The sequence below is a fragment of the Pelodiscus sinensis genome, chromosome 27 (genome assembly GCF_052426305.1).
Source record: "Pelodiscus sinensis isolate ZL-2025 chromosome 27, ASM5242630v1, whole genome shotgun sequence".
In the NCBI taxonomy this organism is placed as follows: domain Eukaryota; kingdom Metazoa; phylum Chordata; order Testudines; family Trionychidae; genus Pelodiscus; species Pelodiscus sinensis.
In genome coordinates, this window is record NC_143078.1 from 2544500 (window position 1) to 2569575 (window position 25076).

Consider the following 25076-nt stretch of genomic DNA (forward strand, 5'->3'; position numbering starts at 1 on the left):
GCTCCTCCTCCTCTGTCACTCCCACCCCGTACCCCACCCTCTGCCCCCGCCAGCACCCTGCGGGCCCCTCCCCCCTCTGTGACGCCCGCTGCCCGTATCCCCGGGCGGCCCCGCCCCGCAGTACCCGGCGGGGGGGCGGTCCCGGCCGGCCCCGCCCTGCCCGGCTAAGTGCCGCTCGCCGCGGAGCCCGAGCAGCCGGAGCCAGCGCCCCAGGTACCGCGGGGCGGGGCTGTGGGGAGCGGGGGGGGGCTCTGTGTGCGGGCACCCGGTGCCTGAGGGGGCTGTGGGGTGAGGGGGGCGCTGGGGCCGGAGGGGTTGCGGGGGGGAGCCGGGCTGGGCTCTGGGAGTTCGGGGTGTGGGGGTGGCAGGGCTGTTCTGGGGGTCACAGGTTGTACAAGCGGGGGGGGGGCAGCCCTTCTGTCTCCTACTCTTATTGGGGGAGGGGCTCTTACCCCCCTTCTCCCGGGCCGGGAGCCGCCCCCCCCCCCGTGCTGCAGGGGGGCCCAGCTCTGTCTCAGCACAGCCACTGATGCGGGGCAGGTGGGCAGGAGAGGCTGTGCTAGGTGTGCCCGTCCTCCCCTGGAGTGTGTGCTCAGCTGGTGGGGTGGGGAGGGAGACCAGGCAGCTGAGCTGAGCAAACATCCCAGGGAGCCTTTCCCTGGCCAGCTCTTGTTCAGCACAGCTACTTCCCCTGCCTGGGGAGCTGCCGGGGTGCAGAGCAGGAATCTCTGCGTCCCTGTCTGTCTGTAGGTCCAGCACAACCAACAGTCCTGCGGCACCTTAGAGACTAACGGGCGTTTGCTGTGGTGGGTACAATCCACTTGTTAATCAGCCAGTGCCCACTGCTTGGGCTCCCTGGTCGCGCTCAACTGTGGCATGCCCCCAAGCGACAGAAGTTTGCTTGAACTAAGCAGGCTGAAATGGTGGTGGTCTTCCCCATCTCCTCCCCCCCCCCCACACACACTTGGCTTTTCTGTGTGGGAGCACGCTCCTGGGGTGCATTTTCATGTCCTAGGTGCTGTTTCCTAGTGCTAACAAACAGCATGTCCATCTCCTCGAAGCCAGTGCTCCTTGCTTCCTGTAGGTAGCCTTTAAACATGTGTGTTAGGAGCTTTGTAATGGCTTTGGAGTACAGAAGCATTCCAAAACCATGACTGCGCTGCTTTCTCCAGCCCTAACCGTCTGGCAGCCAAGCCCCTTGAATCCAGCCTTGGCCTCCTGACAACGGGAGCGTAAAACAGTAAGAAGTTGTGAATCAGTTTAGAGTGTGCAGTCTGACTGGGAAACATGTTGTGTGCTGAGACCTCAAGCTGATGGAAACTAAACTGGGTCACAGATAAAGAAAATGTCACCTTTTATGCAAATTGTGAAAAGGTTTAAATTGTGTTACAGGCAATAAACTATTTAAGGGCTTCAGTTATGTGTTCCCACTTATATTCCACTTTCAGTCACGCTTTATTGTCTCTGTGCCAAGTGTCTGCTGGCCTCCCATAATTTTCCTTATAGCTACATGTGAGAGCTAGGGGTTTTAAAGTGGAGTCCTAGATCTAGTAGAAGTTATTTGCTTGCAGAGGTTCTATCAAAATGGAAAAAGCACAGAGTTATGTGACCCACTTCCAAGAGGTTATCAGAAGTTTGTGTAAACAAAACCACATTGTAATCTTCTGTTTGGCATGGAATGCCATGAAATGTAAGGAATGTATTAGACAAATATTGATTGGCCCAACGCGATAGCAGTACAAAACTAAACAGGTAGAAACTGTTCCTGAGGCTGTGATGTATTATTGGGATTTGATATATCACGTACTACACATTCTTATTGAAGAATAAGAAACCTATGCTGCCTTAGAAACCTTAATGTGGAGGGGGAGTTAAGGTCTGTGTTGTTCTCCCCCCTCCCCCTAATTTTTTCCCATCCACGTGCAGATTTTTTCCATCCATATGCGAAATAACTTTTTCTATGTGCACTGGGGCATGTGTGTATGTGCACCACCAGTAGAATCAGAGACCTGGCTGTGGGTGCTCCGCTTATGAGTGGGGGGCATTTGAATCCCTCCTGGGTGACCGCACAAGCACACTGCTTACAAGGATCACTGGTTAAGGTGTCTGTAGACTCTAAAGCGTGGTGGGTTGTAAGAAGGTTTCCTGTAAGACTCCTCTCCTGGAAGACTGAGATGCACCGCAGTGACATCAGCTGGCTCTGGATGTTGAGCAGTTGTTTGCCTCACTTGAAAAGCAATGCCGTGGAACATAAACTTCCACAAGTACAGCTGCCGTCAGCTGAACTCAGACGTGACTTACAGCCACGGAAGTTACGATCTTGCAGCACTTCTCAGAGCAGGGAATAATCCTCGCGTCCTGCCCAGCATCCCTCCCAACACAATGTTATAAACAAACCGTTGTGTGCGTGCCAAGTGTAAAATGGCAGCCAGGTGAGCCAGCAGGAATCCAACGCACTGCTGTGTCACGCATGGGGATGCACAGAGCAGGAAAGGTGGTACTGCATAGAAAGCCAAAATCTGGTCTTTCAGGGTTCCTGCATCACATGAGATCCTGCTCAGCAGGCACCTGATTCCTGGATGCTGCTGAGAATTAATTTATTTTACAAGGAGCTCTTGCTCTGCCATTTGTTTAATGAAGAGCCTTCTAATTGGCAAGCTGCTTCATAAGCACGTCCATACAACAGGTGAAATGCACAGTGGGTGTTGCCTTTGGGGAAAAGACATGAGGGCAAGTCTTGGACCAGGGGACACAAGTCATGCTGACTCCAGATGGAGTCAGAAAAAATGGAAGAAAGAAAGCCGTCTTCAGATCCTAGTAGGGATGTGAGCAGCTAGCTGGTTAATCAGTAAATCTTGCCCATGCGCTTACAGTTAACCAGTGGGGGCTGCTCCAGCCCTGTGCATGAGGTAGGAGGCCTGCCAGCCCCGTTTATTTGGTTAACCAGTTAAATTTCCCATTTGACCAGTTAACTAATTGGGATTAGGATGACAGGAGCCTTCCTTACAGTTTGGTTGCTGCACCTTTTGCTTAAAAGTTCTTGAGTCAGATCCTTGACTCAAAGGAGTCTGGCTTAGCAACGATAAAAGTTAGCTTTTGTATTTGTGTATTGTGACACAAAATATCTCTTCAGGATTGTAGCTCTGCACTTTAATCAGTGCTCAGTAGTAGGTGAGGGACATGCTGAATGCATATGTGATTTATTGATACCTGTTGCCACCTGACTGTTTGTTACTGAGCTGAGACAGAAAGCAAAGGCATCAGTTTCACTTCTGTTTATAGTTGGTTTCTAGACCATTTCACTTTCTCTTTTTCATGAAGCATGCTACAAGCCTTGCAAAGGAAAGGGTTAAATCCAATTCACTTGGTTTCATTACATATTTATTTCTAGTATGAGGATTTGTAGGATCTTTAAATGTAAACTTCAGTTTTGAGATGAAGCTCCTTTAAGAGATAGGTTTATTCTAATAACACCCTGCAAGTGGCCATGCGTGTTTGGGGCCTGGAGGGCCAGAATGGAGGCGTTCATAAGTTATAAAGAAAAGGTACCTGCATCTGTCTGAGACCCAGCATGCCCCTCGAGATGATTAGGTAAAGGAATACAAGTGCTTCTGGGGAAGGTTGTGGGCACAATGCAAGTTTGTGTGGGAGTTGGATTGTTCATATGTGAGGCTCATGCTTGTAGTCATGGGTCTCCTGTGTTAATTGTGAGTAATGATTATTTGCATGAGTAAGAGTTGTAGGCTTGAGCTCTTGGCTTTGTGTAGAACCCAGACTGTGCTGCCTACAGCCTGTATAGATGTGAAATTGTGGTCAATTGCTTTGCCAAAACATGCCACTTTGGTCAGATATCTGAAAACAGGGATGGCTCCAGAAACGGAAGACAAAAAATAGTCTTTGGTTTCTGATGTGTGTCACTGGAAGGTGTTGCCTGTTTCTCTTTTGAGCCAGTTTGAGAACTTTCTTTTTTTTCCTGTAGTTTTTTTCAGAATGGTCATACGTGCAGCATGTGAGTACAATATGATGTTGGGTCATATTTAGGTAGCTATGTGAACATTCTTTCTCATGATGGGTGCTTTTTAAGCTTGACTGGGGAAATTTCCTTTTTCTTTTGACAGCCCTGTGTCAGAAAAATGCATTACTTGCTAGGACCATTCTGTAACCTCTTGAAGGGTTCTATTTCCTCTTGTGACTCAAGCAATTCTAAGGGATTTTGTTTGGGCATGTGCCTGTGTGTGTGCCTTTTGCCATCTTGTCTGACCAAATACATTTAGCCAGCTCAGGCAAGGTTGTCTTGTCTTGCTTGATATTTCTGTCGTTCTCAAGAGATATGTGTTTGCGGGTTGCAATGATGTGATGGTGTTGGATTGCGCCTCGGGAATATGAGAAACCAATAGTGCTGATTAGGGGGCTCTCGAAGAAGAGTTTGTCATTTAAATTTGTCAGTGGCTTTCTCCAGCAGCTCTTGCTTATTTATTTCTACTTATCCACTTCCGGTTTTAGGGGTTGGCACTTCCAGAACGGACAGTGTGCCCAGTTCTGAGTGAATCACATCCCAGGTAGGTCCTGCCCTCTGCTGTGCACTCGGACTTGTGTGCTTTTGTGGCATCCCTCTTGTGTGTGCACGTGGCCACGTCTAGAAGTGGAGTCGATGTGTGCTTGGGTGTGCGGTGAGACACTTCCTTGCACTCCCTTCTCATGTTGGAAGCTGTGTGTTTACATGCCGTGATCTCGCTTAGTCCATGTCTGCATTACATGTTGCACTGGTTTCAAGGGGGAGGGTTAAACTAATTAGTGATCATGCCCTTCTGTTGATTTAAAACTGGTTTCTCTTGAGTTGGCTTAATTTGCTAATGAATTAACTTACACTGCTCAAAAGTAAATTGCCTTAACCTAGTGCAGTTTTACAACACAGCCAAGGACTAAGCTAGTTGATGCCTTAATGGCGTTTCTCTGTTTCTGCATAGCCGTGGCTAGAGCAGGGAAGAGGTGAAAGCGTTACCCACAGCAGCGGTTCTCGCATTGCCGGCCGGGAACCCCTTTCAGTGGGGTCACCAGGCTTGGCTTAGACTTGCGGAGGCCGCGGGGGGCATGGCTCAGGTTTCAGGTCTCTTACCTGGGGCTGAAGCCCTTTGGCGCCCACCTGTCTCCCCTCCCCCCTCTTGGGTGCATGAAGTAATGTTTGTTGTCAGAAGGGACTCGCAGAGCAGCCCTGATCTACATGGTGATCAACTGTGCTAAGAGCCTAGCCTGTGTCTCCCCTGGGCTGTTGTAGGGCCTCTCTGACTCTTTCCCCGCCCCAGTGTGGCTCACTCCGTGGTGGTGCTGGTGAAAGTAGAAGTGTAGCGGGGGAGAGGCCAGCAGAGTTTGGCTCTCAGTAGGGCGGCCAAAGACCCCGATGAAGTACTCTGGGGGTGGTGTGAGCGTCGAGTCTTTGCACGCCCCGGGGAGACGGGGCCAAAGGTCCTGATAGCTGGGGACAGAGGGGATGGCGAACAACATGCTGTTCTTCTCTCTTGTGCTCCCTTCAAGCCCTGCCCCCTTCCCGTGTAGGACCACTCTAGACATGCCTCTTAAGCATTTGGGGGTGGGGAGCCCCTGGAGGGTGTCAGTGGTTGCGGCCGCTGCTTGGCTAGTGGTGCCTGGACTGCTTTACAGATGCTAATGCAGACGCCGCTGCCATGGAAGCCAGACTCAGGAGACGGTTGTTTAGCAGCACAGAGACTTGTTAACTACTGCGTGGACGGTAGGAAGCAGAGTTCTTCAGTCTGAGCTTGACTCGTCCCCTTCTGTATTCCGATAGGCGTTCCCTTCTCTCCCACCCTCCTTGTCCCCCGAACTGGCCTCTGTGTGGTGGCTCTGGAGACATGCTTTGCTTCGATTTAAAAAAAAAAAAACCACCAACCCCAGAGTGGTGCTGAAACGCTCATCCTGGCTCCATCTTAGGAGAAGAAGGGTCTGGAGAACTTCTAAATGTGGAACTCTTCTTTTAATAGCCCCTCAAGGAGCCCACGTAGTGGAACACTGTACAGGCAGTCCCCGGGTTACATGGATCCAACTTACATCGGATCCCTACTTACAAACGGGGTGAGGCAACCCCGCACTAGCTGCTTCCCCCCAGCAGACCAGGAGACGCGAAGCTAGCACCCCCCCCCCCCCCCAGCAGACCAGGGAGACGTGGAGCGGCTTTTCTCAGCAGACACCTCAGCTTGAGAATAAAGGACTGAGGGAAGTGAGGTGTGGGAGAATAAAACTGAGCTCTGGAGAAATGTTTGGCTAGAGTTTCCCCTACAATATGTACCAGTTCCGACTTACATACAAATTCAACTTAAGAACAAACCTACAGTCCCTATCTTGTACGTAACCTGGGGACTGCCTGTATAGCCTCTGTGCGAAACTGTCCTGGGAATGCGCGAGTCCCGGTCTAGGATGTACTTGCCAGGCCTTTCTGAAGGTGATGGCTAAGGGGACGTGGGTGGTCTTCCCTTGGGTATATGGCATTTTGCTAGGCTGTTGTCAGTGTGTGGAGCCAGGTGCTTGACAAAATAAAGCAGGTTCATGTCCACCTGGGGAGTTGCTGATGCTCTGGTGAGCCTAGTATTGAAGGCCTGGTATAAAAACAGAGTTACCCCAGTTTAACTAAGATCAAATGGTCTGGTAGCACTTGATAGACTAACAAAACACGTCGATGGGATCGTGAGCTTTCGTGGACACAGCCCACTTCCTCAGCTCATGATCCCATAGACATGTTTTGTTAGTCTGTTGCAGGAAAGAAAACCAGCAAGCAAATGGTCTGGCAGCACTTTATAGACTAACTCAGCTACCCCCTGAAGCTCCTAAGGATGCGATGGTTGATGTGCTACAGCTTTGTAGGGAGGAAAGTCTTTAAATCAATATAAACCAGGTTTAAAATGTTAAGTGCACCACGCAGGGGTATGTATTGCCTTAAGTTGATTTAAAACCAATTGTAAGTTGAACTGATGTCGCTTTCTCAGTGTATGTGAGTGTTGGCTCCTGTTGCCTGCTGCAGACATAAGAGAGACAGTCACACGGCAACTTAGAAATGTGTAGCTTAAAAAAAAAAAATCTGTTGAAGTCCAGACTAGGACCAGTAGGCATAAAAGGCAATGAAATTGGAAAACTAGCACTTCCAGGGGTGTAGCACAAGTGAACAGTCTTCTGAAATCGCAGGGGGGCGTACTGCCTGATCCCAGAGGCTCTTTGGGATAACCTTTCCACAGTACCTTTCCGGTCTCTGGAACAGACTGTGTGCATCTCTTACGAGAGAGGCCTCCGAGGGGGAGCCGTGTTAGTCGGTATCTGTGAAAACGCGGAGCCCTGCGGCACCTTAGAGACTAACCGACTTATTAGGGTATAAGCTTTTGTGGAGAATACCCACATCATCAGGTGAATCGGAGTGGAGGTTACAGAGGCAAGGGTGTATATAAGGACAATAAAAGAAAAAAAAATCTCAAACAACCAATAGTCTAGTAGCACCTTTGAGACTAACAAAACATGTAGATGGTATCATGAGCTTTTGTGGGCACAACCCACTTCTTCAGGTGACTGTCAACAAAGAAAGAAGGTACTTGAGTAAACGAGGCTAATCAAGTCAGGGTGGAAGTGGCTCATTCGCAGCAGTGGCTGAGGAAATGTGGATATCCAGAGGGGAAATGGGTCTCTGTAATGCGTTAGCCACTTAAGATCCTTATGCAATCCTAAATTGATGGTATTGAGCTTGCAAACGAGCTCCAGTTCTGCTGCCTCCCTCTGGAATCTGGTTTTGAAGTTTGGAGAAGGGAGGCCTTGTTCGTGCATGGTGCTGACCCTCCTTCGCTCCGGGCGCGGACGCTGCTGTTCTGGAAGGAGCTGGGCAGCTCCACGGTTATTCCAGATGGAATGTTCACACGTGGAATTTATCCGGGACAGCTCCAGCTGTGGACAGGCCCCTAGCTGCTGTCTTGCTGAAAGCCTGCGTAGTTGGGCCAGTAATTTACACAAGACTTCAGCTCAGGCAGGGCTTCTAACCTCGGGGAGTTTATTTGAGCGAATGCTTTGAGGCCTGATTCCCGACGGAAGGGCTTCAAAGCCTTCACGGCCAGGGATTCTGACTCCCCTCGGCTCCTGGAATCGTGGGCTGTTAAGAGGGGATTGTCACCTGAGTGCTGAAGAGAGCTGCTGATAGATCTCTGCTCCTTTCCGTCAGCCTTTCTGGCAAGGGCTCTTTGCAGAGAGAACAGTTTGGGAGGCTGGTTGCAGTTGAGCCGGCTGGCCGTGAGCCCCTCGTTTCAGACCAAAGTGGCGTGTTCTGCTTGTGGTCATGCCCATGGGGCGCTGGGCTGGCAACGTGCCCATGTCCTGAAGGCGAAGACGAGGGAATCACGACTTTGGCCGGCACTCTATAGCCCCACCTTGCACGCGTGCTATATGGAACCACTGCACAGCTAGCGTAGGGCTTGCATGTGGCAACTGGGCCCATGGGGATTTGAAAATAGTAAATATAATCGATTTGAGTGTCTTGGAGTTGGCTGCTGCAGGAAGTGGTGAGTTGGGGATACCAGCTGAAGGGGGGGCCTAGGTTTTGTGTCTCTAGGTAATCGTTGATCTCTGCTTTCCAGATGGGCTTTTTGGGAGTAATTTTCAGTTGCTGTGTGCCATAAGCTGGTGGTGTGTTCAGCCTGCTGCACTAGAAGGTTGTTCCCTCTCCTGCTCGGTGAGGTACAGTACAGCCAAAGGGAGCTGGTCTTCCCCCTTTTTGAGGGGAATGGAAAGGGCGTGTGGTGTCTGGTCTGTCTGTCTGTCTGTTTGTCTGGAGTCACTACCCAAAATTGCCCAAAGGAATTTAGGAAACAATAAAAGCGGCACCTGGTCTGGCATCCGTGTGTTGTCTGGGCTTGTTCCTGTTATCTGACAAGAAGAAGGTTTCCCCCGCTGAGCCCTGCAGAGCTGCCCCTGCTGTAGCACAATAAACTCCTGCTGTTCAGTCTCACGCTGCCATCAAAAGCCTGACTCCAGGTTCCTCTTAGGAGACAAACGCCCAAGCCAGGAGAAATAGCTTGGCGTTGCCAGCCGTGTACCCGAGCGTCTGTAGGATTGGGCCGTGGAAAGCTGGAACTCGCTGCCTCGGTCAGTGGCCGTCCCTGTGGAGAAAGTGAAAGGCTCCCCCTGAAACGATGCGCCTTGTCCGGAGACAGCTTTTCTCAGCCCTTCTCCAGCAGCTCTGTAGTCATGACTCAACCCACATGGCAGCAGTAGGGTTTTCCCTTTCCTCCCTCCCATGATTGGCTTGTGCCTGAACTGCTGCTTCTGATGCATCTGTCTCTAGCTTAGTGACTTTTACATAAGCAGTTTAATCCTGTGTCTGGGGGTGTTTGTTTTATCCTCCGTCCTCAGCATGGTGGTGGCCTCAGATCTGTCTTCGCTGGATTTGCTCACTTTGCATCTGTTCTTGCAGCTTCCTTGCCAAAAGTCGATTGGACCTGCTCAACTTGCGCCAGTCCCTGCTCTTCTGCACTTTTTGTAATGGCCTTTGGTGCCATTCAGGTGCCAAGGATGTTGGGGTGTGTCGGTCCAGTGTGTGTGTTGGCTCTTGGGCACAGATGTGCTTAGGAGGAATCCCTGAAACTTGCAACAGGACCTGTCTAGAGTGGGAAACGTACCCAGCCTCTGGGAACATCTTTCTTGAAACGAAGAAAAAAGTGTGAAGTTAGTTGTTGAAATGCCCAAATCCTTCCTAAGGTTCAGTGGTGTTAGGTGGTGTGGCGAGATGGAAATTGCTCAGTGATACTCCGATGGGGATGGAAATTGGCTGGGGATCTATTCGCGAGCCAAGCTCGTCTCCTGGAGGAAAGCCAGCATGCCACTGCAGTGAAGAGTTCTTGTCCCCAAGTGGTCAGCGTAGTGCTCAGTGCGTAGATGGATAGACCATCCTATCACGACGAGGAATCGGCTACCTGAGTGGTGCCTTCTGGGAACTTTGACGCGCTTGAAAGGGTGCTGCTGGACCCGAGGTGGAGCTGACTGGGCACGCAGATCCAGCACAGATGGGTGAAATGCAGACGAAGGCCGTTTGCTCTTCAGGAATCCTCACGGAGTTCAGACGGGCATGCTGCATCTGTCGCCGGCCTGTCAGCAGGGTCCTTGCATAAGCAGTCGCTTGGGTTGCTGCACTTCTTGAGCCAGTCTGTTGGTGGGGCGTGACTGAAGCAGGCGTGCTGCTCGCAGAACTAGCTGAAAGGGGGGCTTCCACCATGCATGGTCCTCCCTGCGCAGAAACAGCTGAGCTGGGCTTCACAAGGCGCTTCCACCATCTTACTGCAGAGTTCTAGTGCAGACCTGGAGGTAGCTGGGCGAAGTCCCAGGGGTTGGGCCAAAACTGTGCCGGTTTCATGAGACCAGGTAAGCCCTGCAGTTCTCACGCCAAGGTGACGGGTGGGAGAGTCTGAGGCTATTTTCCCCTTTTCACACCTTCCCTTTTTCTAAAGGCAATGGTGTGCAGGAAGGGTGCGGCCAGTTTCTCCCCAGGGGTTCTGCAGCCCACTATAGCAAGAGCAGCCTGGCCAAACTTTTTTACTGGGGGAGCAGTCTTTTTCTAACAGGGCCTAGAGTTGGCTTTGCCTAGCTGGCTACCTCATGGTAAAATCTACAGCGTCTCCTCACCACCAGCATTGTACGGTGGATTAGCCAAACACCATAGTTATCCTGGGGCCAAAATTCACCTTATTTTGGCAGGGAAGACAAAGACAGTAGCTCTCTCTGGAATGCTACTAATTACTTTGAACACCACACGCTAGCCAATCTTTGTGCCAAGCAGGTACGTGCAGCTTTAGTTCCTACCTGTGTGTAATAAGGTTTGGGTGAGAGTAAGCAGTGAGTCAGGAGACTGTCCCTGCTTCTTGGCTGGCTATTTTCTCTCTAGTATAACTTATTCCTGACTTGATGCGAACCTCCTTTACTGCAGCCACATGTTAGAACTTGCGTGGTAATGCAGGTATTTGAGAGAACTGTGCCTGCTGAAACGGTCTGAGCTTTAGAGCCGGATCTTCCGCCCAATACATTCGATCAAAACTTTTATCATGTATTGGCTCGGGGAGGGGCCAGCCAATAAAAAGCTGTAATAGGTCTCTGCATCTCTGATTGGATTCTAAGGCTCCGATTCTTTCTTTTGAAGGGTTAACACCCTTCTCTACCAATCTCGCCAGCTCTCAGAGGTGACTGGCTGAGGGGTGTGTTACCAGGGAAATTCCCTGCTTCCTAGCTGGTTTGAATTTCAGCCCTGAGATCTGAACCCAAGGGGGGCGTCTGTTACAAAGGCTACAACTAGATTGTTGCTATTTTTTTTCAGTACCAACTTCTCTTGGCTGTAGCTGCTTGGCGCATAAATGAGCGTGTGCTACGGTGTTCCTAGTTGGCAACCTCTATCCGACTGGGGCAGGTGGGCCCTTGGCATTTGTCTCCACTGGAAACTTTAGGCAGTCCTCCTCTGTTGCTCTAGCAGCAGTACTGGTAACAGTGGGAGCATCCGTGCTGATGAGGTTGTTGGCTCTGCCTGCCCAGCACAGCACAGATAAAACTGCACCAGTGAGAGAATAGCCCAAAACACCTCTTGTGGATGCAGCCGTAGTGAAGATGGTGAACATTGGCACCCGAAGGAGCACAACCCTTCAGAACAAACCTAGTGTCGGATGTAGGAAAACCTCCTTCCAAAGCTTGCTTAGACTAGTGATGTTAAATATCAGTTCATTGAATAGTCAATTAACCTCATGAATTCTTATTGGTTACTCGACTAGTCCCCAAGGGCGGTGCTCTCAGCTAGTGCACTCCAGCCCCACTCCCAAGGAACACCCTCCCACCCCGCGCTGCTGCCTCTGATACAGTAGCAGCCCCTGTCCAGGGGAAGGGGCCAAGGTCCAGGACAGGGTGTGAGCTGAACTGAGCCAGGCCGCCTGGCTGGCTCCTAATACACTTTAAATGCAGAGCTGCAGCAGGGGGAAGTCGCAACCTGGCACAAGCCAGGACTGAGCTGGGCTACTGGCCAGCCTGCTAAAAAATATAGTGGCGAGGTGGGGGGAATGTGTGTAGTCTATAGCATTCACCTATACACTTTTGCTAATTGACTCCACTGTTACATCCCTAACTTAGACATGTCTTGCTACTGGCCTCTTTGTGTGTGTGTGTGTGTGTGTGTGTGTGTGTGTGTGTGTGTGTGTGTGTGTGTGTGTGTGTGTGTGTGTGTGTGTGTGTGTGTGTGTGTGTGTGTGTGTGTGTGTGTGTGTGTGTGTGTGTGTGGTTTTTTTTTTGTTTTGTTTTTTTAAACCTGGCATCCTTTCTTCAGTCACTGAACTCTCTTCCCTGAAACTCCCGGCTGGGATAAGATTTTCAAAAGAACATCCAGAAATCACTCGCCACAACTGTAGGCATCTAAAGGGGGCCTGCTTTTCTTAAAAATCTGAATAGCCCCCTCTGCATCCCTTTCATGGCTTTCGAGTTGGATACCCAAAATCGCTAGCTGCTCCTGAAAACTTTGGTTGTAGAGACTTCCTGGGTCTGATGCTGCTGCCTTCGAATCAGTCAGATTCTCTGTTTGCAATGAAACTAACCCCCTGAAACTTTCTCCATGGTTTTCTCTGTGAACTTGTCATCTAGGGACTGTTATCTCAAACAAAAACAAAGCCTCTTGCCTTCTGCATCTCTTACTCCTCAGGAAGGCCATTGTCCTCTTGAGTGACACACACACTGCCTGAAAAGATAAGCTAATCTCCTTATGAAAAGAATCCAGGCTGGTATTTTATGCATGTTGATGGCAGATCCTAAGGGATGTGCATCTGTGACTTTCAGGCAAACCTCCAAAAGTACATGGCAAAGAGGATGAATGCACTCTGGGAAAGCTGAAGGGGCAAATATTGGAAGGCCAGAGAAGTTTTGTTGTAGGTGGCTTCACTGGAATGGTGCTCTTGAGGGGGCGGGGGGGCGCGGGAGATAGCGTTTGCGCAAATGAATACTGTATCCTTGGACTTCTGATTACACGTGTCTAGTGAAAGATGTTGTTTGTGTCTGGCTGTTGGAGTTAATAGAGGTTCTCAGCTTTTGACTTATGTGGAAAAAAATAGAGGGGGTGGGTTTAGTGCCTTTACGTAGATAGATGAAGATACACACAGCAAATATTGAGCTGGTCTGTCTCTACGCTACACAGCCCAGAGCCTGTACCCCCTCTGCACTGCAGCCCTGAGCCCCTCCCCAAAGCCCCCTTCCTGCACATCAAATCCCATCTCCATTTGAGAGCCTGCCCCCCCCCCCCCCCAGCCAGAGCTCTCTCACTCCTGCACTCCAGCCCTGGGGTGCCCCCCCTCAGAATCCCTTGGCCCACTCCCATCATATGGATTTTCTTATGTGCACCAGTACGACGGTGATGTCGCACGCCCCCTCCGTGTCGCACATCCCCTCCACATTGGTGCACATAAGAAAATTCATTCCTCTCGGGGTAGAAAAAATTAGCAGGAACCCTGGTATGGAGAAGCTGCCTCGTGGCCTGACAAGCCCCACAACTTTGAGAATATCTTTAATTTCCATCTTTGACCATTGCAAGGGGCTGTTCGTAAGTTACGTTTCAATTGCGGACAGCCCGTAAAACAGAAGGCAAGAGTCGGTGAGCGCCTGACTGTCTGCAGCGAGTCGGGCCACGTCTAAACGCACCTGGTTAGAACACTCTCTTCTTTTCAGCTGCATCCACACTTAGCCAGGGGAGTAAAGTCGTGGAGGGGAGGAAGGAGATGGTGTTGAGTCGTGACGTGGGGTGAGCAAATAATTGGGGGGAGGTTAGTGCTTGTTTGGGTTGAACTGAAACTGGATTGTTCAGCTCTTTCAGTCAAAAACAAAGAGAAATCATTGGGTTGTCTAACAACACTTTCTAAAGAGCATGTTGAAACGAAATGGTTTGAAAGGTCTGAATCATGTTGAGGTGGGGTCTTGGACAGGGCACAACTACTAGCTGAACTCCTTCTCATGCTCAAATTGTTTTGGTGCCCCAAAAATGCATGTGGGAGGCAATATATTGCCAAAAGCCCCTCTGCCCTGCTTTTGTCCTGGCTAGTCCTGCGTTTCCACAGTGGGCACGGGCTGCTAGCTGGGCTTTTGCGGCCTGAGTGTGGAAACCCACGCTTGTGGATGACGTTGGGGCAGACGGGGATGTCTTTTCCATGGGGACTGGAAGCCAAGTCTCCGTTGGCCCAAAGAGCACCAGGAACAAACCAGCCAGTGCAGATTGCCAGCTGGGATCGCCTGGGTATATCTCACCAGGGGCTGCAGAAGCGAGTCCATATATAAACTATGAAACACGGTAATGTGGCATCAGGGCTGTGGGGGATACCACTCCAGTTTAAGACACGGTGTTGGGCTCGGTACAGGGGGAGCTGGCAGAGGTTCAGTGGCTTGTCTTACGCAGGGCAGACAGATAATTTGTGGTCTTTTCTGGCCTTAGAGGCTGATACGTACGTGTGTGTGTGTGTGTGTGTGTGTGTTTAAAGGGAGGTTAATGCAATTCTTCACCTGTTTCCGGGGTGTCTGGCCTTTTGATGTGCAAGGATTGTTTCCAGTCAAATTGCAGGGACTGTCCTAACAGTTGTTGACAAGGTATCTGGCAGCTCCAGATAAGGTCAGCTGAGTATCTTAGCTGTTGTGTAAAACCAGCCTGCTCCTAAAAACGTAACCAGTAACCACTGCAGCGGTTCCTTGAATTGGAATACTGCTGCTCCAGTCTTCGCTGTAGTTGGATTTAAATTCATTTTAAAGTCCTGACTGTCTCCTGGCTCAGGGCTGTCGGGTCTCATTCCGTTGAACCCTGCATTCCGCTCCTCCCTGTTTGCTAAATGCCAGGTTGGCTTTTATCAGTCACTCCCTCGCAATCGTAGGCCCTGGGCTAGTGCGGTGGGGCCTCCTGAGCTGGGAAGTTCTGGGGTGCTACAAGACTTGGCCGGTCCCTGGTAGAACCTCTCCCCGCTGCCCTTGCCACCAGGAATGTCGGTGGATGGTTGGCAGCGTGTTGTGCGGAGGCTGGAAAAGCTGGCCGGCTGCCCTGGGTTGAGAGGTGGCTTGTCCAGCAAAAGCAGGGCTGCTGCCTTTGTGTGCGGCGCAGCTTTGGGAAGGCCCTGGCAACGGGATTCTTGTCTAGAGGCTTCGTAGCAGGAGCTACAGCAGAACTAAATATGCAGATGAGGAGAAGCCTCCTCCGCTTGCTTTAGAAATGCACGTCAGCCGCCGAACTGCATTTCTTAATCCTTCGCCTCCAGCTAATTACGATGCAGCCTTAATTATCTATGGCACTCTTATTGCCTCTAATGCAAGAGCTTGGATGCACGGGCAGTCGTCCTGGGCACACCCTGGGCTCTCTTACAGGCACTTTTCACTCTGTAACTCTCCCATCCAGGAATACAATACTTGTCCCCAGCCAGGACTCCGGGCTGTGTGAGTGAATCTCTCCCTCCATAGCTCATTTGGGAGCGCAACTCCACCCTAGGAGAAGTCCTGGTTAGCACGCCGTGTGCATGTAGACTGTTAACCACCTGCCCTTTCTTCTGGCCCAAGGAAAGGAGGGTCCGAAAGGAGCAAGGACACTGACTTACAGCAGTCTGATGTGTGCTCACTGAGACTCTCCACTGGCCAAACCTGGCTTCCCTTCTGTTTCTTCCTGCAATCCATTTTCTCTCTGGTCAGAGGTTGTCGCTTATTTTTTATTTTAATTGACACTGAGGCACTGACAGCTTGTCCTATAGACCGCAGGGCCTGGCTATCCCGAGGACCAGTTGAGATGCCTCGTGTAGGCACAGTGCACTGATGTTGCACATGGCTCGCATGCTCAAAAGTGGGAGAGGGCCTTTTTGCATGACTGTACTTATGCCAGAGCAAGAATCCCCAGTATGGTGAGCCAGCCACCTTTCCTGGCCCACTGATCATTGTCCCACAATTCCTGAAATTAAGACGCTTCATGGGCAGGGAAGGAGACTGGTGTTTGCAGTCCAGGCACTTAGCAACGTTCCCTTCCGTTTGGCTGTCCGTGCGCACTCTGGAGAACGGGGGAGCATCTTTGCCTGCTGCTCCCCATGTTCTGTAATTGAGTTGGACTTGATAAAGCTGTGCCATCTGGGCCCACTGCGACCGCACATTCAGGCGCTGCTTGTGCAGCGCTGCTCTGGGATGGCCGTGTGAGCTGCAAACACACTTACAGCTCGCTCTGTGCGTCGGTTCCTCCTCCCCCAGCCTGGCCCTGGGTGCGCACCGAAAGCTTGCTGCAGAGTTGCATTTTTGCAGCTGGAAATCAGACGGACTTGGGCCTCCGAGAGGAGGTGTGGGAGGGCTCTGAGCTCTCCGTGTTGGCCCTCTCCTTGGTTGCAGGCTGGGGGTCAAGCAGTTGGGTTTTGATCTGGCCGTGGCCCAGTAACCCGTTCAGAAATGGGTCAAGTGAACGGGACTCTCCGGTGCCGAGGGAGCGCGACTCGTTTCTCATCAGCCTGGGAAGGTTCTTGGGGAGGCAAGCTGACCTAATGGAAGGGCTTTGCCCACCAAGCAGGTTGGTGGGAGGGCAAAGCCCTCCTGCGTTTAGTGTTGGGCTTTGTCTACACTGAAGACTTGTAGCACTTCCGTGCTGTCGTGTGGCCACGGCCGGTCGCCTCGCCTGCTAGATAAACCCACCCGGACAAGAGGAGATGGGAAGACTGGAGTCCTCTTATCTCCCCTCTGCCAGGCAGGGCCAGATAACACGCAGGGGCTTCAGTGCCTGTAGCCCGGGGCCCCACAGAAAGATACGCACTGTTGGAGGCCGGGAGGTCTTTCTGTGGGGTCCCCCTTCCCCCTGGGCGGTGGCCCTGAAAGCCCCTTTCTTAATCCAGCCCTGGAGAGCACAGTAGGATAAACTCGTTCCTTCCTCGGCTTACGAAGTGTCCCGCTCCTCGGACGTGTCTACACTTGAAAGTTGCCTCACTTAATCTGTACCGGTACGATTGAAGGGTGCAGAGGCAAGTCCTGCGGGCTGGATACTTCCCTGCCTTTGTGAAAATGGGAATAGCACTTCTGCTGGTATCCACGTGATGGAGTTGTGCGCGGAGAGCTATGCAGGGTTAAAAAAGGATCACGCCCCAACAGAAATGGCTGCCCAGTACCCAACCGCATAGACCAGGCCTTGGCATCTTGGGTTTAAAGGGACTTAAACCAGTCAATGGTCTGGTAGCACTTTACAGACTAACACAACATGTAGATGGGATCGTGAGCTTTCATGGGCACAGCCCACGTCTTCGGATGACCGGAGTTATGAGTAGGGGATATGAAAACTCAAAATAAATAGAGGGGAAGGGGAGGGGGAAGAGAAAGTATCATTAAGTACCTGGAGAATGGCTACTTAAACCTAAGCAGACTGGGCAGTTACTGCTCTTTCTTTTTTGAGCTGATTTGTGCCTAAAATCAACCCAGAAAAATTCTGCTTGCTCCGAGCAATCGGCTCGTGTGTAAGAGCAGTGACGTTTCCTCCTCCTGGCTTTCTCCACATGTCCTGGGGACAGTCAGGGAAGTCTTGTTTGCACTGATGTTGGCTTACCGGATGAGCTGGGGGGATTTCAGTCTGCCCTCTGACTGGACCCCAAAGCGGCATAAGGACCAATCCACGTGCCTCTGTCCTCGTCCTGCACTGTGCTTTCGGGTGGGGACGGTCCCAGCACTCCCTGGGAGCCAGGAACCGCAAGTTGTGACCCTGGCTTTAGGCAGGCTGGTTTAGACACACGTTCTGCAGCTACTTCTGCGAGGGGCATGGGTTTCTTTTCCCCAAAGAGCTATCCCAGTGTGACCCCAGAGTGTGCACGTGGTGACTGCGATGAAAGTGCCTTTAAATTGCTGGTCCTGCCCCATGCCGCTTCAATGGTGGGGAGTCGTGGATGGTGATGCTTTGAAGCAGGGGAAATCCTCTTTTAAAAGGGAAGGGGTGGCTTGCAGTCTACAGCTCTGAACAAGTTGCAAAACTACGGCCGCGCCTCTTGCAATGGGACTGCCCTGGAGAAACCTCTGGCTAAGCTGTGCAGGAAGAGACGGCCTTCTCCCTCCATGACCTGCCCATCACATCTGTGCCGGGCCTGCTGGGGGGGAGAAGGGAGGGAAGAGCCCATGGGGCAGGTGTTGCTTGGTGGAGTAGAAGTGCTGAATTGTGTCCGAGAGGGACTGGGATATTTCGAAACCTTGTGGCGTTACATCGCGGGGGGGAATCCAGTTTGGCTGTGAAGGTGGCGTGCCACCAGCCCCCAGCCTCCTTTAGGGGCACCTTGGCTCTCCAAAGGTTAATCCCTGGGGCAGCTTATCAGAACAGGCATGCAGCAAGTAAATGTTTGACTCCGGGCGGTCGAGGGTTCAGAATGGTCAGCCTGGTGCTGCTTTGCAAGGCTGGGAAAAGCCTCCTCCCCACCCTGTTAATGAACTGTAATTAACAAGGGATTAGCCAGCGCCCTGCCCCAGCCTGGTATGGACCTGGGGAATTGGAGATGCCTAAAGATGCTCGCAATCAAAGCGCCTGGTAAATGGCCGAGGGGAAGGAGCAGCTGGCTCGCAGTGACGTTTCCCCGCCCCGGCCTGTAGCTCCCTTGGGGATTGATTGTCGATTTCTTTGCTCAGCCTCGCTTTAAGCTGCCTGATGCTGGTTTCACACATTTTGCCTGAGCTCGGATCCCTCTCTGGCTCTGCTATAACGGCATGTGGGGGACTCAAGGACATGGAGGCATAATTCCTGTTTTAACCCCCCCCCCCCCCCCAACCCTCTGTCCCTTTGTAACTCGGAGCTGAAAAGAGAATGGTTGCTTTGTGGGGGGATTTTCGCTGAGTGCAACTTGGCAGCCCGGTGGCTCTCCAGACCCAGCTCCCTCAGACAGGGACTGTCTGGCAGAGATGGCGTCGCTATGTACGCTGGGTCTCGTGTTGCCAGCTGTGCTCGGAGTGGAGGGGGGTGCTGGGTGCCGGGGCCGGAGCGGTCCTTGCCCACCCCGCCCTCCAGAAGCTCAGCTTCCTCTCGGCTGAGCCTTTCGCATTGATCTCGGGCGCTGACGAATGGGTGCCGCAAGGCCCAGGACACAGGCCGTGCCCCAAGACCATTCAGCTGAGGAGCAAACCCAGGCGTGCGTCACCGGGAGGGGGAGGATTCTTGTGCTCACCGGGGCGGGCTGCTGTCAGGGGAGCCAGCCCAGGTGCTTGGTGAAATGGGGTTAGGAGGCACAAAGGCAGAGACGGGAACGGGAGAAGGGCGCTAGCGTGGGAGCTCGGTTCCCAGCCTGAAACGAGGGCAGCCGAAGCAAGGCTGCTTTCCCGCGCGGGGGGCTGTCTCCGAGCTCGCAGGCTGGGCGTGGGGAGCAGCAGACACGCAGCGAGCCAGCCTGGGCGTCCTCCAAGAACCTGGGTGCTGCTTTGACTGGAGAGTCTCTACTCGTTCTGGGGCTGTGGGCAGGATTTGTGTGTGCACTCGCTGCTGGCCGCCTCCCTCCTGCAGCCGGGCAGCGGCTGGGTGGCATTCCTCAAGTGCAAATAACTGAGCCGTGTTGCCTCTTGACTGGATTGCGTCACCCCGCAGCAGGCTGATCTGAAACCCAGCCTGCGACCAGCTGGCGCTTGTGATGCGTTAACCGCAGGTGGGTTTTTGGAAGGCAGCCCCTGTGTGTGAGCCTTCGGTGGGAGAGCCTGCAAGGTTGTATTTGACAAGGCGATGCCTACGGGCCGGACCTCCCTCATCCAGCACCCTGGGGACCGCTCAACAAGGGAGTCTGCCGGGCCAGGGGAGGCCAGTTTGGCTCCTCTGCAGGAGGACTCTGGGCTCTCCCTGGTGCGCTGGCAGGTCGGGCAGGGCTCCGTGCAGGCCTGTGCCTTGGAGGGGTCAGCCTGGCTACATTTCTCACAGCGCTGTGGGTGGCAGGGTGTAGCCCGGGCCTCGGTCAAGGACAGTCCAGCTGGCACTTAATCTCTGCCTCCTGCTTGGCCCTTCCTCGTCTGGAGAGTCTGCCTCAGGCTGGGTGGTTCTGCGTTGAAAGGCGAGGCTGGAAACTGCAGTTTCCAAACCCTGGCTGCCTGCTCCCTCTGCCCTCGCCTCCCCTACACTGCTGGCCCCACGAGTTAGGGGTTGGAGTCCACGGTATTGAGCGCCCACTTCAACGGGTGCTACCCTGACCGCGCCGCCTGTTCCTGCTGCTGTGGGGGGAAGGCGGCTGCTGAGCGCCGCCTGGCAGATGCACACGCAGGAGCTGGGAGGGATGGTGGCCGAGTGACGCCAGCCTGGAAGGGGACCCGTGCTGTGCGGCTCTTCCTGCCCTGCTGTAACGTTCTGCTTTGCTGCACCCTCCTGACAATTGCAAGCTGTGCACCGCTGCACGCCAGCCCCTCGCAGGAAGTGGCCTGTGCCCACGTGAGCTCGTGGTACTAGCGAGATTCGTGTTGGTCTCTACGTTGCCGCAGGGCTACCCGGTGTATGGACTAACCCGGCTCCCCGAGACCTCCCCGCGCCATAGGCTCACCTGGAGAGCGGGGAGAACGCAGGAAGCTGCGTTTAAAAGCTGCAGTTTTCTCTTTGTAGCAACTGGATTTGTAGGCGCTCCCAGGCTCTGGGCTCTTTCATGCGCGTTTCTACAGCCCCCCCAGCTGATAATGGGGCGCTAGCAATGCGCCGCCTTGCCTGCCCTGGGAGCCGTGTCACCAGCGCTTGCCCCGCTGCTCCAACGCCTGCCGGGGCTCGGTAGGGCCCCACACAGCCCCGGGGGTACGTGTGATGCTAAGCGCGCTCAAGCTGGGCCCCGGGCTTAACCCTGCCTGGCCGTGAGATGTGCCCCAAGGGCTTCTGCACATGGGGGGGCAAAGGGACCTCTGTGTCAGCGGGGGGAAGGGAGCTCCGGCCGTGCCCCTCTTCCGCCCCCCGCCCCACACACACACCAGCCCTGGTGCTGCCCTTGGCTGCCCGGCCTAGCGGAGGGCAGCGCCAAGTGAGCTGTCAGCCTTCCCGGGGCACTGAGCCCGGTCCTGTCTCCCCAGCCATGGCTGCCATCCGGAAGAAGCTGGTGATCGTGGGGGATGGGGCCTGCGGGAAGACCTGCCTGCTGATTGTCTTCAGCAAGGACCAGTTCCCCGAGGTCTACGTGCCCACGGTCTTCGAGAACTACATCGCCGACATAGAAGTTGACGGCAAGCAGGTCTGTTTCCCGGGGGCTCTGGCCGTGGTGCTCTAGCGCCTCTGTTCCCCAGCCGGGGCAATCCCTGCACCAGGGCCAGGCAGGGCACTTGGCCCGTCGGGTCGCTTCAGGAACGTGTGTATCCCCCCGCCAGCTATCAGATGAACTCCCCTCCCTGCCCCATAAAACGGGACCCTCGCTGCCTGCTCCCCTTGAGATCCCCAGGCGGGTCCGTTGGCTCCCCGAGAGCGATGCAGGCGGGCAGTGCCCTCGCTCCGCTGTCCGGGGCGCCCTCCGTTGATGCGGCTGATTGGAAATCTCTGCCCTGTAGGTGGAGCTGGCCCTGTGGGACACGGCGGGGCAGGAGGACTATGACCGGCTGCGGCCCCTCTCCTACCCGGACACGGACGTGATCCTCATGTGCTTCTCCATCGACAGCCCGGACAGCTTAGGTAGGGCCATGGGGATAGGAACGAGAGCAGCCACCTGCTGGGCGGCCTGTGCTACTGCATCCCCCCGCCCTCTGGGGGGGTGATCCCTCTAAACATGTTCGTCCCAAGCACGGGCCAGGACCGAGCGCACTCTGTTGTGGGGAGAGGCGTCTTTGGCAGGAGCTATGCCCTGGCTTGCCGGCTTCTGTACGTCCGCCGCTTCCTGGGCACGTCTCCAAAGCCCTCGCGGGCGCTCATGAGAGCGCTCCTCCCGAGCTCCCTGTAGTCCCCGGCCGGCTGAGCTCTGCCCGGTAGCCGAAGGGGCGTATCCTGCCCTGGGCATGCACAAAACCCTGAGCTGCTCTCACCCCAGACAGTCCTGCCGGCCCCTTGGGTGGCCCGTCCTGGGGGATTAGGGGCCTCGTGGCGTTTCTGCTCTGTGCCCAGCCTGGCTTTGGCAGGGCCGCAGCACCTGTCCCAGTAGGAAAGCTGAGCCGGGAGCCGCTGGGCCGGATCTGTCCCTGGGTGCGTCCCCTGCCGGTAGTCAAGACAAAGCAATTGCTCCTGGGACGACGGCTTGCAAAGCCTCATGCCCACTCGAACGGCTGGCAAGGCCTCGTCTGCGCTCAGTGTCCCCTGTTCAGCCGTTGCTGAATCAGCGCCGCTCGTGAGCGTAGCCAAGGCCCCGCCCATCACGCTCCAAGGAGCAAGGTAGGGTCCAGGGCTGGCCCCGGGAGCTCCCTGCCTGGTACCACGTCCCAGCTGGTGGGGGGTGAGGGCGGGCAGAGGGACTGTTTGGACCCAGGCGGGTTGGCTGCCTTGAGGCCATTGGCAAGAGACGCCCCCCTCGGCCGTGCTCATGAGTGAACAATTGTCGGTTGCAGCCGGGCGTGCAGGCCGGTGCAGGGTCGTACCACGTCCTGTGCGAGGGCCCTTCAGCGCCGGCACTCAGCGAGACGGGACAACAAGGCTCTTTCAGGACATGGGATACTTGCAAATGATGCTGTCACTTGAGCAGCTGGACTCGATGTGCTTGGCGGGCAGGCCTCGTGGGGGGGCCCCTTCTCCTTGGCGTATTTACGCTCTGACGGCCCTTCTATTTGCCGTGTTCAGAGGGGTGTCACCAGCACTGGCCCCGTTTTCCAAGACCTGTGCCGATGTGGAGCACCACTCGCAAGACGTGGCGGTGGGCGCTCTGCTAATCAGCGGGGCGGCACCTGAATCCCTCCTGGGCGGCTGCTTATGGGGAACACTGGTTCACCAGTGCCGCTCGTTGAGGGAGATTTTCCTTCCTACTGCTGTGCCGTGTGAACAGCCCCATGTCGGCTGTGGAGGGACGTGGGACCCAGCCTCCCTTCCGGTGCCACAGCCGCCGGGGCGTGCAAATCAGGCTCTCTGCACCCGCTCCCTGGCCTGTGCTGCTCAGCGGTGGGGTGTCTCCAGCAAAGCACCTGCCCCGCCAGCCGGGGACCCTCTTGGCAGCCGGCAGGGGTGGCCTGGCCTGCGGGGGATGCCGGGAAGGGAGGCGCCTAATGGGGCGTGGCTTTTGCAGAGAACATCCCGGAGAAGTGGACGCCGGAAGTGAAACACTTCTGCCCCAACGTGCCCATCATCCTGGTGGGGAACAAGAAGGACCTGCGGAGTGACGAGCACACCCGCAGGGAGCTGGCCAAGATGAAGCAGGTGTGTGTGTGGGGGGGGGGGGGCGCAGTGCCCCGAAAGCATCCCACGCAGCCGCCTGGGCTCCCTTGTGTGCTTGGCGGGTAGGAGGGGCCACCCTGCAGAGCCGCTTCCCGTGCCCGAGGGAATGGGGACCCTGCTGAGCCATCCCTCCGCTCAGCCCTGCCCTGCTGGGGCCTGTGGAATTGCTGCTGCAGAGGGTTCTTGCCTGCCGCTGCCTCCGGCTCCTGTTCCAGCAGAATCCAGACCCTGTGGCAGGGGACTAACGCAGGTGCAGGGGCAACCCTCACTTCTCTGCCCTGCCCAACAGCCAGCATGCAGGGGCACGCTGGACGGGAGCCAGGGCTGTATCCAGGCTAGGGATGCAAGAGGCCGAGGCTTCTGTTCCCGGTGACTCTCTGCCCTGCTGCGAGGGGGGCCGGTGCCCTGGGAGGGCGGTTGGCGAAGCGCCGTGGGCTCTGGCTGGCTGCCAGCCCTGCTCCTGGGGATCCAGCTGCAGCCCTGCGCGAGGCTCTGCAGTGTGAGAGCCAGCAGCCAGCTCCCCGGGAGCAGGGCTGGCAGCTGCTAGCATCAAGGGCTCCCAGCGCGCACCGGCTCTGGTGGCCAGCCCTACTGCCGGGGAGCCGACTGCATGTAGCGCCCTCTGCTGCATGACCCTTGTACTGCAGCGCAGGGCAGCAGCCAGCTCCCTAGGAGCGCCCCTCACCGGCCATCCCTAGCCCCACCTGGCCATAGACCCCATCCCCTACCCCCCCGGTAACCATGTAACCATGGGAGTTTTAACCCTTTTTTACATCCCCCAACCCATGCCTGGGGGTGCCACTGAGCCTGCCTGCCGGCATGTCTGGCTTGCTGCCCTGGCGCCTCACTCCACGTGTTTGAATGCCTCTCAGGAGCCCGTGAAGTCGGAGGAGGGGAGGGACATGGCGAACAGGATCAGCGCCTTTGGCTACCTGGAGTGCTCAGCCAAGACGAAGGATGGTGTGCGGGAGGTCTTTGAGATGGCCACGCGGGCTGGCTTGCAAGTCCGGAAAAACAAGAAGCGTAAAGGCTGCCCGCTCCTGTGAGGCGGCCGTGCCGGGAAGGAAGTGACTGCCATCTGTACTGTATCCGTCTGCCCCCCGCGGACGTGTGGGGCAGCACACTTCTCACTCTGAGGACGTGCCTGGCCCCCCAGGGCCCTAGCCCCCACCTGCAGCGCACACAGGGGTGTCTAGCGGTGCTGTCACCTGTGGACTGTCCTAAGCCGGTAGGAGCATCTCTGGCAGACACCGCGGTTCTGTGAAGACCGTACAGTGCATTTGAGTAGCTCTCCATGCTGTATCTCAGTCCCGCTTGGCACTAATCCCTCCTCCCCGATGCTCTGTTCAGATTCTCTGCAATATTTAATCTCTCTACCTTCATACGGAGTGGTGAGTCTCTGTAGAACAGGGAAGTTCCAACACCGTTGGGGGTGGGTGGTTCCTGTCCTGGCACCCGGGGGGTGTTTCTTTGCAGTCCCCAAGCCCAGATGCGCCTGCCCCGGGGGCTGCTTGCTCCCTCTGAAGGTGCACACCACCCACCAGCATTTTGTACACCCATAGGCCCAGGCAGTCGGTGCTCTGTCTGCACCCGGGGCCTTGCTCAGGTGCACAGGGCTTTTGCAAGGAGCTCCTCTGCTCCTGTGGGGAATGCCCTCTGCTGCACCTCTGCCTCAGGCCTGCCCTGGGGTGTCTCATTGCCCTCCTTCCTCTTGCCATAAAGCAAGGCCTTGTAAAATGGGCCTTTTTCCTTACCACTGCTGCCTGCCTGGACC

At 54.8% G+C, this 25076-nt stretch overlaps 1 protein-coding gene across 3 annotated transcripts; it reads left to right on the forward strand.

Annotated features, from left to right (window-relative positions):
• The first annotated feature begins 112 nt into the window (after positions 1–112).
• RHOC (ras homolog family member C) lies at positions 113–24684 on the forward strand. 3 transcript variants are annotated; one of them, XM_075909961.2, is made up of 6 exons: positions 197–213; positions 4504–4559; positions 21034–21191; positions 21502–21622; positions 23154–23284; positions 24175–24684. In XM_075909961.2, the coding sequence occupies exons 3-6, from the start codon at positions 21036–21038 to the stop codon at positions 24346–24348; spliced, it is 582 nt and encodes a 193-aa protein (XP_075766076.1). In that variant the 5' UTR covers positions 197–213; positions 4504–4559; positions 21034–21035; the 3' UTR covers positions 24349–24684. The 3 variants fall into 3 exon arrangements, with proteins under 3 accessions (XP_075766075.1, XP_075766076.1, XP_075766077.1); XM_075909960.2 differs by lacking the exon at positions 4504–4559 and having other exon boundaries at positions 113–213; XM_075909962.2 differs by lacking the exons at positions 197–213; positions 4504–4559 and having other exon boundaries at positions 21013–21191.
• The last annotated feature ends 392 nt before the right edge of the window (positions 24685–25076 follow it).

What these genes read in the sequence shown, in the direction of transcription:
- RHOC (XM_075909960.2), top strand. Translation starts at nt 21,036, where the DNA reads ATGGCTGCCATCCGGAAGAAGCTGGTGATCGTGGGGGATGGGGCCTGC. An exon ending in TAGAAGTTGACGGCAAGCAG is followed by an intron (nt 21,192 to 21,501) that starts GTCTGTTTCCCG and finishes TCTGCCCTGTAG; the next exon opens with GTGGAGCTGGCCCTGTGGGA. An exon ending in AGCTGGCCAAGATGAAGCAG is followed by an intron (nt 23,285 to 24,174) that starts GTGTGTGTGTGG and finishes AATGCCTCTCAG; the next exon opens with GAGCCCGTGAAGTCGGAGGA.